The 13115-nt window shown below is 35.4% G+C and overlaps 1 protein-coding gene across 5 annotated transcripts in view; it reads left to right on the top strand.

The window, feature by feature from the left end:
- CDH12 (cadherin 12) overlaps positions 1-13115 on the top strand; it is a 989731-nt gene that overhangs the window by 948968 nt on the left and 27648 nt on the right. For all 5 annotated transcript variants that reach the window (XM_021077038.1, XM_021077037.1, XM_021077036.1 and 2 more), the window contains one exon: positions 10973-11109. In XM_021077038.1, coding sequence (XP_020932697.1) covers positions 10973-11109 — 137 coding nt within the window. The remainder of the gene's footprint in view (positions 1-10972; positions 11110-13115) is intronic.

Below are 13115 nucleotides of genomic sequence, written 5' to 3'. Positions count from 1 at the left end.
TGTAGCAAAGCATATTTGTCTTCAATGCTTATTGTAACTTCCTTCAAGCATTGTGTTTTTTTCATATTCATTAAAGATACCATATAACTTTATCATGGTATTTATCATTTTTGCTTATTGCATAGATATGTAGTCGCTCTTAAACCACAATCTTCAAAAACAAAAAATGAAAGCACTTTTTCTGGGAGTTCCCACTGTGGTTCAACGGTAAAGAACTCGACTATTATCCATGAGGATGTAGGTTCAATCCCTGACCTTGCTCAGTGGATTAAGCATCCAGCATTGCTGTGAGCTGTGGTGTAGGTCATAGACACGACTAGGATTGTGTGTTGTTGTGTCTGTGGCATAGGCCAGCGGCTGCAGCTCCGATTCCACCCCTAGCCTGGGAACTTCCATACACTGTGGATGCAGCCCTAAAAAAACAAAACAAAAAGAATATTTCCTTGTTCTCTCAAATACTATATGCAAAATTAATTTAATTGAAATGTTTTCTTGATGTATGATATTTATCCTAATATATAAAGGAACGTGTTAATGTGATATAGAATGCTTGTGCGTGTGTATGTGTGCATTTGCATTTTTAGTTTTAAATTTTATTTATTTATTTTTGCTGTGTCCATGACATGTGGAAGTCCCCAGGCCAGGGACTGAACTTGTGCTACAACAGTCATCCTGGCCACTGCAGTGACGCTGGATCCTTAACCTGATGTGCCGCAGGAGAACTCCTATATTTTTTAATTGAGTATAGAAGATCTAGATATAGACCTAGATGTGTAAATAAGTGTTTTTAATTTTTAAGGGTTTGTAGACCCTTGTGTTTAGAGATAATCTTTATAGGATCTTACAATGTATTCAAGAATATACTTTTTTTTTTTTTTTTTTTTTGGTAAAATGGCTTCTCAATTCCTTAGCTTCTATAAATGGAGTTAATGGATGCTAAATGACATCAGTACATTTGCAAGGAGACATCATACAAAGAACAACGCAAAAAATAATTCTCTGGATAGTCCTGAACACTAACTGTAACACATTTGTGAAAAAGACAAATAGGGCTGACTCCCTACATATTAACACATTTAGTTCCTATTTCAGTGTCCAAATTCCACACTCTTTTTTATTTTTTTTCCTGGAGTTTCTTTTAAATATTTTATAATATCAAGTTCTATCTGCTTTTTCTTTCCAAGTTCTATCATTTGTACACCAAATCTCTAATTTTTTTTATTTAATATTTTTTGGTTTGTATACTTATGTTCCCTGTATACCTTTAAATAATCTAAACTTTTACAATATTTTTTTAATATTACTTAGTTCTAGCCATTGTTAAATACCAACCAGGTATCGCCAGTTAGAATTAATTAATTTATGAAAGATGGCTTATGATAAACTTTTTTTTAAGGTGAGCTTTAAACATTCATTTTTTTTTTTAGGTGAGCTTTAAAATTATTTCCTTATGTTGAGCCCAATTTCTTGTTTGATATAACTCTAATCACTTTTTCATATTCTATTTTTTATTATTTAATGGAGAGAAAAATAATTTATTTTTATGGCCTGTTCTCTTAGAAAATATTGAAGATTTCACTCGCAATTGGGAGAAAACATTTTATCCATAAGGTTATATAGTATGTTTATTAAGATAAAATAGTTAATCCTTTGAGCACAACCTACCTTATCTTTTTCTTTTTCCATTCATATTGTGAATTTTAATGTACTTGCAAGAGACACATCTGATAAAGGACTTTTCTCCAAAATATACATTCTTAGAAGTCCAGGATAAAGGAGATGAAATAGTGTGAGAAAGTATTTTAATGGGAGGAAATAGAATTGTGTTCACAAAGGTAAAGAGAAGAGTTGAATTTTGATAAACCTCATTTTCATATTTTAATGCTAGTTCTGAATGAACTTATCAATTACTTTATTTTCATGTCTGTAATCTTGTCTTAATCTTCCTGCTTAAACATTGTCCAGAAATGGCAGATTCCATTTTCAATTAGACAATTGAGTATATTTAAGCTTCAGGCATACTCTTATGAAATTGTTTATCCATCAGAATTTCCTTACAGTGGGATTGTATTTGAAGTTGACAACACTAAAGAAAGGATATACTTTGCTGCTGTACTTTGTTTATTTTGTTTGTACTGGAGTTTGTACTGGAAAAAATTGTATTCTCTCTACATTTTTTACTAACTGAATAATGAAGAGTAATCATTTGAGAAGTTGTTGACGGAGAATTTAACTCACTATGGAGAATAAAAAATTCCTTGGTGAATTAAGTTATTTTGTTCTCCCCTTCAAAGGACCAATTCATTGAGGATCACTGTAAAAGGAGCTCTTGCAAAGAACACATACCAAAATGAAAAAGTTTACTTTTGTCTGCTTCAGTGGCAATTAACTAACAATATATAGTGACTTTGTAATAACTTATTTGTGTGTGTCTTAGGGCTGAGCACTTTGGTCAGAGTTTTTAAACATCAAGGCAATTACAGAGAGAGAAACTGAGGCCTAGAAAGATGTGATCATGTCTTCAGTAAGGATGGGAAAATAATTTGAACCTAGTCAGCCAGATTGTAATTGGTCTGCTGCTAAAGATTAACTGAAATATTTATCTAGATGTTTGAGTTGATTTGTTATCATAGGATTGTTGAAAATACAAATAAAATTTCATAGTTTTCAGTAGCTTATTACACAAAATAAAAAGTCCAAAAAAGTTAGCAAAAGGTGTACAATATTTGATTCTTTAAGATATGATAGCTATAGGCCTTATTATATATCTGCAAGTATTCTAAATATTTTACATAGGTTTCTCTGGCTTAAGCCTTACAACAATTTTAATTAAATCTGAAAAATATTTACTTGAACTGTGATAGAATGCACATCGATCAGGCTGGAAATACAAAAGCCTCAATACACAGTTTCTTTTTGACATTTTTTCATACATGTGAAGAAAAAACCTTATTACTTGAGATTTAATACATTTTGTGTTTCTAGATAATCACAAAGTTCTCATCAGGTTTAGACATAACTAAGGATTTACTGTTAAAATTGACTGGATTTGTGATACAGATCTGCAGCTCTAATTTTTACGAGGATTTGACCTGATAGCCAATGAAATTGTGTTTTAAGGAAATTTTATATTATTCTAGTGATAAAGTGAAGAACATTTCAGTAGCCAAGTATCCAGATGTTAGGATGGTGAACTATTGTTGAGGCTCTCATGGAACTCGTATATGCTTCATGTGACTCCTCAGAATGAAGGAACCTTGAAGTCTACATTTTATTTATTAGACATAAATTTTGAGGGTTTACATTTTGCCTGCCAGAAGTTCAATTTCTTTTCTTTTTCATTTTTTAAAGTTTTATAGACGTATAGTTGGTTTACAATGTTCTGATACTTTCTGCTGTATAACAAAGTGAATCAGTTATACATGTACACACATCCATTCCTTTTCAGAATCTTTTCCCACTTAGGTTATCACAGAATATACAGCAGGTCTTGGTTGGCCAGTCATTCCATATATCACAGTGGGAAGTTTCTTTGCTTTCTTTCAAAGTGCTGAGAGATTGCCCTGTATAAGTGCAAATTCCACTTCTCTTTCCTTTCTTTTTTATAATTTATTTACATGCTTTTAGAGAATAGCTCTTTTATCACAGTTACTTGAAATTTTTAAATACTGTTTTGATTTTTTAAAAATTAGTTTTTAAAAATATATCATAAGCAGATATAGAAACTTTCACAATGGTAAACATTGTAATATTAGGATCCAGTTCATAAAATGCCCCAGATTATTTAATGAGTTAAGAGAATGTTATTTTTCAGAAAGAAATGAGCTAAAGATTAGACAAATCACAAGAAGGAAATGAAAGATTAGTTATAAGGGAAAAAGGAAAGAAAAGCTTTCTTTTAAAGATGGCATCTATAGTTGGGTATCAAATGGTCAATAACTCTATTTAAAATGACTTCTTTCTTCAGAGACATTTGGCCAAGGCCATCAGTGAGAATAAATAAATCCAACTTGATTTGGGACAACAGGCATTAGATTCAATTCAAGGGAATAGTTGTAATAAAGCTATAAGAAAAGACTGTAGAATAAATATGTCTGGATACTCAAAGATATAATATAAATAATTCCATGCTTGAAATGTGATCAAGTTATTAGTGATAGAAACAGTTGGTTGTCCTTATAAAATTTATAATTCAACTCCCACATGCAGGTAGAAGATATTATGAATAGAATAGATTCAATCCTACTCTGAAGAAACTTTCTGTATAATCAACAAAATCAACAATTGTTTTGCTCTTCTCATTTGAGAGAGACTATTAACACCTATTAAAATAGATAAATAAGATAAAAGAAGATCTAGAATTTTGTAATAAGGGAGCAATGAATGCTTCCTAGAGGGATTTGGCAAGGCTTTATGAGAAGAACATGAGCAAAGGAAAGGTATGATCACATTCTTATTTAGCCAGGTTTTACTGTCCATATTATAATACTGAGAACACTGTCACCACATGATTGTTATCTAAACTACTAAATACAGAACCCATATTTAATCAGTGTTTGCCTAAACTTTATTTTCTTTCCATTAGAGGAAGCTGCTTTGAGGTCTCTGAAGATAAGTCAGAGGCTAGATGTAAAGCTTTGGGGGCAGGCAAGAGTTGATGTTCAGATACATAAGACCATACACAGTAAGAAGACCACATACAGTTATTTTTTAAAAAAAAATGACTGTAGGAGTTCCCGTCATGGCGCAGTGGTTAACGAATCTGACTAGAAACCATGAGGTTGCGGGTTCGGTCCCTAGCCTTACTCAGTGGGTTAAGGATCCTGCATTGCCATGAGCTGTGGTTTAGGTTGCAGACGTGGCTCGGATCCCGCGTTGCTGTGGCTCTGGCCTATGCCGGCGGCTGCAGCTCTGATTGGACCCCTAGCCTGGGACCCTCCATATGCCGCGGGAGCGGCCCTAGAAAAGGCAAAAAGACGTAAATAAATAAATAGATAAATAAATAAAATAAAAACTAAATAAAAAAGTGACTGTAGACCCCAGAATGGAGAAGGCTTAAGCAACATGGAAGAAAATAAAAATCTAACAACTTTGATTTTAGTATGTCGATGATGGTATGTTTCTTTTTCTTTAGAGTCCTATTGTACTCATATGCCTCTGAATGGAATTTAAGGACAGAAGTGTTGTGCCTTTATTAATTTAATAATTTTAAGTGTTTCATTTCTCATTCAACATTTTAAACAAACAAAGGAAGCTGTCTAAACTGAAATAAAACTTAATTGTGCTATGAGGAAAATAAGAATGAGGAGGATTTGAAAGAAAAAAAAAATGCTACAGGAACTGGTAGGAAGTTGGCAACTACTATTTAACAAAGTTTGAGGGAAATGTATTGGGATTTCTAAGGAAACAATTTAATTGTGATGTTGATGAAGCAATTTCAATCTGAGTGTTGTGTGTGGCTTAAGTTCTCAGTAAAATGTTTATGAAAATAGATTTGACTGAATTTGCTGTCATTTAGTTATGTCACCAGACAAAAATATTTAAAAAACAAACATTAGTGAATAATAGAAGAGTGAAGATCCTTTGTCTCTTACTAGTACCTTAACAAAATAATATTTCCTACCTTGATCTGAGTCATCACTCCTACACTTTTATTGCTTAAGAATGAGATGTAATACTTTTAATGTAACTGTATCACCAAGTGTTTTTTTTTTACAAAAATGTATTTGAGAATTGGGACAGGGTGGAAGTTAGCTTTTCTATTAGCTGTGAGGGAAGTTAGACAAATTAAAAGAAACAATTTTAAGGCGAATTCTTACCTAATGGAGAGAAAATAACTTTTTTTTTTTTTTTTTTTTGCTATTTCTTGGGCCGCTCCCAAGGCATATGGAGGTTCCCAGGCTAGGGGTCGAATCGGAGCCATAGCCACTAGCCTACGCCAGAGCCACGGCAACGCGGGATCCGAGCCGCGTCTGCAACCTACACCACAGCTCATGGCAACGCCGGATGGTTAACCCACTGAGCAAGGGCGGGGACCGAACCCTCAACCTCATGGTTCCTAGTAGAATTCATTAACCACTGCGCCACTACGGGAACTCCAGAAAATAACTTTTTAAGGCATTTCTGAAAACTCATTTACAGAAAAGTAATAAAATTGTTCTCTGTCAAGTGGTCTGCACAACTTAATGCATTAATTTCTGATTTCCATTCAGTTGTTAAAACAGGTTTCTTAGCAACAGTCACTGTGCATCTTTCTATGAACTATAGATTTGTATTATATGTAGATCATAAGCATCTTTTTAAAAATTTGAATCTCATCTACTCACCAAGTAAGTATAAGATGACTCAAACACAATCTGTATCTAACAGTTTTGCTCATTTAAACTGGTGAGTTGGGCCAAATTAGACAGTTCATACTATACAGTTGTAATTCGTTGCAATTAAGATAGTAATCTACGCTTAGAGTGGATGTGGACTGTAGCAAACCCAAAATGCACAAGGGACGGCTCACTCAGGGATGGTGTTTCTCCTCAAAGCGCTCTAGACATTGTAGAACTAGGTCATGTCTTCTCTGCAAATATCCAGGAAATGTAAGAGTGTTTCATTGTCTGTTCATCGATGGCCATTTCTTATCAAGTCTCCTAATTGCTGTAGTGGAAACATATCACAAGAAAATGGTAGGTATCTCATGTTTATCATCCAGTCAGGTTCAGGGATAAGCTGGTCACACAAAGGTGGGGCCTTAGCAAAATGCCAGGACCTGGTGTTAAGAGTATGACCAGTATGAAAAGATGCTGAAGCTGTTTTGCTGAAAAGAAAATATTCAAATAAGAAGGAAGAAAGCTTTCTGAGAGGATAACATCCTGAGAAAGGGAGTACCAAATATCACAAGGTGATGGAGATGAAAACTAGATGCTGGAAAGTAGTGAATGGAAACCAAATAAAAGCACTATTGTGAGAAATACACCCTGGCTATTGGGCCCATGATTTGTACTTCAGGAGTTTGTGGAGGCTTTGCAGTTTGCGAATATTAAAGCTGAAGGCTACAAAAATGTCACAACTTTGTGGATTTTTTACTATATCAATGTAATACAGATAACCATATATGCCAAATATACATATATATATGAGCATATATATATAATAACATAGCTACATAGGAGTAATACTTCTATATTTTATTATAATTAAATTAGTATGAATTTTTAGGGTTTTTTTTTTTTTTTTTGGTCTTTTGTCTTTTTAGAGCCGCACTGGTGGCATATGGAGGTACCCAGGCTAGGGGTCGAATCAGAGATGTAGCTGCTGGCTTACACCACAGCCACAGTAACATGGGATCCAATCTGCATCTACAACCTAACCACAGCTGCTCATGGCAATGCCAGATCCTTAACCCACTGAGCTGGGCCAGGGATCAAACCCGCATTCTCATGGATACTTGTTGGGTTTCTTAACCACTGAGCCACAATGGGAACTCCAAAGTTAGCATGAATTTGAATCTAAGTTAAGATATATATGGCACAACTGAGAGCAGATAATAAGAAAATAACTCAAAAATGTAGTATAAAGTTATTAAAAGAATTAACATCCCACTAGAAAACATTTACTTAATGCAAAAGAGGTTATCAGAGAAGAAATCTAGGAACATTACACCATCACAATTATTACCCTATAGAAGCAAAATTTCCAGATAGTTGGAGTTTATCCCAGTTAATGAATTAAATGAAAAACATCTGAACTAATAAGTTTAAAATCTGTCTTAAAGCCTACCACATACTGCATAACTTGAATACGTGAAAATGATTGAATTGTTCAGTTTAAATTGGGAAATTGTATAGTATGTCAATAAAATTATTATTAAAAAAAGCTTACAGAAAAATTAAGCCTATTTTTGAGAAGTGAGACTTTCTTGCAATGACAGAAGTAGTGTATGTATGTTACGGTCGGAACAGAGGACTAATAGGAAACAGTACTTAGAAAGTATTACATTCCAGGCAGTTCCCATTGTGGCTCAGCAGTTTATGAACCTGACTAGTATCCACAAGTTAAGGATCTGGCATTGCCTTGAGCTGTGGTGTAGGTCGCAAATGAGGCTCGGATCCCTAGATACTGTCTGTGGCTGTGACAGAGGCCAGCAGCTGCAGCTCTGATTTGAGCCTTAGCCTGGGAATTCCCATATGCCACAGGTTCTGCTGAAAAACAAAAAGAAAGAAAGAAAGTATTACATGCCATGTAAAGTAGAAGAAACAGAGAAACAGATTTCATTCTATATAGAAAATAGTGACAGAATCTCAGCATTGCAAGGTAACTTCAGACTCTCCATTCACACTTAAGTTTGTTCTATCACATCTGCACCAAATATTTGATTTCTCCTGGTACTTAACCATTTTCTGAGGAAACCCATTATGAATGTATGCAGTTTTGTTGTGTTCATATGAAATCATAATTTCTATAGATTCCATTCTCCTATCTATGGAGATATACTTCCCTGACACCTAACAGGGAAATATAATACCTGTTTCACAGGAATGTCCTTATTAAATTAAAGGCAACTAGCATGTTCTTGTGTCTCCTTTCCTTCAGCCTGAATGGCTCTAGTTATTACAACTACTCACAAGCCATTGAATCAAATTTTTCTTCAGACCCAATGTTCCTTTTTGTCTCTTGGCAAGACTCTGGTGTACAGGAAAGGCTTCCAGGCTCGTCTCCTTCAAAGGCATACACTCTGTGCCTTTAAAGTGATTAGCTTTGAACTTATCATATACCCTGATTATACCTTTTGAAGTGGTCATTACCCACAAGATCATGTCCCACCTTCTTAATATAATTTTCAAGTCCCTTCTTGACCTAAATCACTTATCTTTTTTTTTTTTCATGTTATTGTGTCTGATATTTTTTCCATAATTCCCAGCAACTTATAATTCCCCACACAAACCCCAAGGTTTTGCCACTACTGTTGCGGCTTCCAGAAACAGCTTTCCTCTTCTCACTTTGTCTGTCTCTCTCTTCTTGGGAATAATTCCTTTTACAGCCTTCTAATAACAGACCAACATCATATGCAGGAAGGTTTTCTTGAACCACTAGGTTTTGAACCATGTCTTTTTAGTTCTGTAGGGTCTTTTCTGTCCTTTTATCAGGCATCAAAATCACCTGTTTATCTGTGTTCTATCAACTAGACTCTTTGTTGGTAAGCAGTGCACTTTACTATTTTTATGTGCTTCAGCCCTCTTCCAATGCCTAGTGCATGCTGGGCACTCAACACATATTTAGTAAATTGTATGAGTAAGCACTTGCAATTGTTAGTCCACACAGAGTTCTTCCAGAAATGCTAGAGTCACTAAGCAGATTCAGTAACAATTTTCTTCTTAATTTGGCATGTGCCCAAGTTGAATAAAGGTGCTGAAAAGGGATTTTGTTCAGAAAAGGACATCATGAAATAGGGAGAATTAAACTCATGATATCCTATACTCCCTGACTTTTAAATATACCTTAACTTTGTTTATAATTTTTGAGAGCATTCTTATGAGACAGAAGGCATCAATGCATTCTCACAAATCAACAATGGAAACATCAAATGTAGATTAAAACTTGGTTAATACTCTGATCCTAACAGTTACTAATAAATATCGAAGTTAAGTTATAAATCTCATCTGTAAAGACAAACTAGCTTTGCTCTAGTTTTTCCGAAATTTTACTGAAGTTATCTGCACACTGCCCTGGTTTTAAATAACCAGTTTTTTCAAAATTATAACTTGTTATATTGAAACATATACCTTGACTAGCTTTTCGCGATAGCCTGGAGATTAAGTGGGCTGACTATGATGATGTCATCTGCTTTCAGCCACTGTTTGTAACCTTGACTCTCTGGCCAGAAAAATGGTGATCAATATATGATGCATTGAGCCTTTTGATTAGCAGAGCCCTTTCACATAAAATAATCTATTTAAAATTGGTAACACTATCTAATGATAATTATATGGAAATCATTGATGACCTGGTCCAAATATCAGCTCTAAAACTTTCTAACTTTGTGAATTTTGGCAGTTTCCTCATATGTAAAATAGGGAGATCACTAATACTCATTCTTTAGGGCTGTTGTGGGACTTTATTAAATTAACATATATAAGTATTTAGGATAATATCTAACTCAGTAAGAGTTCAAAATGTCTATTAATATGATATTTGAAAATACATGTTTAAAAATAATTTTAAGCATATTACTCTATATGTCCACTGTAACATAATTAGTGATATATGTAAAATTATATATCAAATGTAGTATCTTTTTTATTCATTTTCTTGGATTTCTTACTCTAGCTGCATCATGGTAAAGAAGGCAACATCTGTTACTATCAAGACGTTTAGCTAATAAAAAAGATAAAAGGGGAATCATTAGCCAAGGTCATTTTTTAAATGGTATCCTTATATTTAGAGTAATAAAAAAACCATGGCTGTTTTATATGTGTTTGAGGAAACACTTCTATACAGTTATGGCATTGTCAGTTCAAAAAAACATTCCTCTTAGTTTCCATAATACGATTTTTTTCTGTCCATGGAAACAAAGATTCTACTTCTGTTCTCGCCTCTTTGTAGCTATTTCCAGATGCCTCCTCACATCCAGCTCTTCCCATAGCCACCATTAAGGAATATTTTACTGCTTGAAAAAGTTTTAATATTCAGCAGGTTAAGGAAACCCATGGTCAGCTTTAGAATTTTAGTCTCTGCTGAGCTTTCAAGGTGTCAAGACCCTAAAATAATATGAACAGCAGGAGTACTAAATCTTTCATTATTTCCAGTTTCCCCTTGAGCATACTGACTTTGCAATAAAGAAGCTGTCATTTACACTCTTCTTTATTGCAAGGTGGGTAATAGCTACAGGGAGAAAAATAAGGAACTGTGTCAAGTTAGCCTGCCTGCCATTATGATTAATGTGTAATCATTGCACATTTGCATCTACTCTTTTTATATACAGGTACTTCATAGATTGGAAGAGTGATGGGGACAGCTACTTTACAATAGATGGAACTGAAGGAACCATCGCCACTAATGAATTACTAGACAGAGAAAGCACCGCACAGTATAATTTCTCCATAATTGCGAGTAAAGTTAGTAAGTATGGCGTGGACGGAATCAATGTTATACTGCAGTTCTTTGGATTTCACACTCTGAAACGAGTCCCTGCTGAGGTGTTTTTCATTTTTGGACTGACAGCTGAGTGGTCTCCCGGGGAAACTCAGAAACCTGTTCCTTTTCCTCCTAGCATAAGTCCAGAAAAATGGTGACAGCTGCCAATGAGCTCTGTTTGCAGGACTACATGAATATCTAACAGTGCATTTCATTGGGTGACCTCATCCCTTTCCAGGCTGTAACCTCCCAGATCCACTGGAGTTCCAACTTCTTTTCACTCGGCATCGCTGCCTATATTATCGGGAGCTTCCTAGGCCAGGCAGGAGGAAACGATCATCACGTAAAATCACCTACTCTAAAGTATTTTCTGAAATTGAAGACAACATTTTAAAAGTCACTTCTTTTCTTTCTTTCTCCTTTCATTAGAGTGTGTTTATCTTTTATGAACCTTATTGTGGAATATACAGGCGTTTTAAGGGCAATTCTTCAGGGAGTCACTGAGAAACTATCAGATGGTTAGGAATCACTGCTTGTGTTGATTTCTGCTTGGTCCAGAAGAGAATCCTCTAGACCGAGAGTGATTATAGGTCTTACATGTTTGTCTGGACGATTGCAGATATTAGTCACAGATTAGAGTGGGACTGGTGACATTTGGCTCTCGACATCGTTGTTTGGTGACAGAGTGCATTGTACCAGTCCCTCTGCTTAGGGTCTCAAACAATTTGAGGGAATCCCTTCTGAGTATCTTTCGCTTTGTTTTCTTATTTTATTTGGTGCACCTGGTACAGATACTTTGGCAGCTAATGTCACCTTTCAATGCAAGGATGGGCTAACTGTGAATATTTCTGTCTAGGGGTTTTTGATAGGTCTCAACCTGGTGGGGTGTAAATATAAAACAGTTTTGTTAATCTTCAACAAACTGCTTCCTAACCTGAGTAATTAGATATCTATTCCTGGGCCTTAATGATGTGTTTAGCTGATTTCATTACTTTTATGTTATTCTGATTATTAAAGGTAAATCTAGCATAAAAGAATATGCAGCTTCTGTCTTGTTTGTTGGCATGATTCTCTGTTATGTAAGAAGACTGACTATTCTGAGTCTGCCATACAGGAGCATCACATGTTGGTAGTCAGGTTTACACACCCAGCTCAATGCAGCCTTCTAACTGTATTTGTCAGCATGTTGGATATATAAGTAAAACTGTCTTGGAAACTCTAGCTAGGCCCCTCATAGCTGAATACCACAAGGTAACCTCCACCATTGCCATGAGAAATGGAATATATACCCAGTTAAATACTGCCCAGATTCTGATGCACAAAATTGTGAGAAATATTGAAATTGCAATTATTTCAAGCAACTGTATTTTGGGGTTGTTCATTGTTACAGAGCAATAGATAACTGCAGAACTCAGTAACACCTTAAGTTGGTACTTTGAGTCCTTGGTTGTGGGGATATAGATCCTACAGTTTGTTGGGCTGGAAAAGAGAGAAAGAAATAAAAATGCATCATTCTCTCTTATCTGCCCTCACAGAGTGTTGTCATAGTTGCCACTGCTTCTAGGATTAAAATGGACTGGCTAAATAGACTTCCAAATTACTGTCTCTCTTCACGTGATTTCTAAGTTATTTGGTAATGGGGGGTTCTGCAGCATCCCAGCTGCCCATGAACTTGATATGGGCACCAAGTGGTAGACCTTACAGCTTCTTCTCTTTTTTTTTTTTTTGTCTTTTTAGGGCCACATCTGCTGCATATGGAGGTTCCCAGGCTAGGGTTCGAACTGGAGCTGTATCCACTGGCCTACACCACAGCCACAGCAATGCCAGATGCATCCGAGCCATGTCTGTGACCTACACCACAGCTCAACGCAACACCGGATTCTTAACCCACTGAGGGAGGCCAGGGATCAAACCTGCATCCTCATGGATGCTAGTCAGATTCGTTTCCACTGAGCCACGATAAGAACTCCAACCTTACAGCTTCTTAATTC

The sequence above is a fragment of the Sus scrofa genome, chromosome 16 (assembly GCF_000003025.6).
Source record: "Sus scrofa isolate TJ Tabasco breed Duroc chromosome 16, Sscrofa11.1, whole genome shotgun sequence".
NCBI lineage: Eukaryota > Metazoa > Chordata > Mammalia > Artiodactyla > Suidae > Sus > Sus scrofa.
The sequence above is the reverse complement of the archived record's forward strand: the minus strand, read 5'-3'. Positions and strand labels throughout refer to the sequence as shown.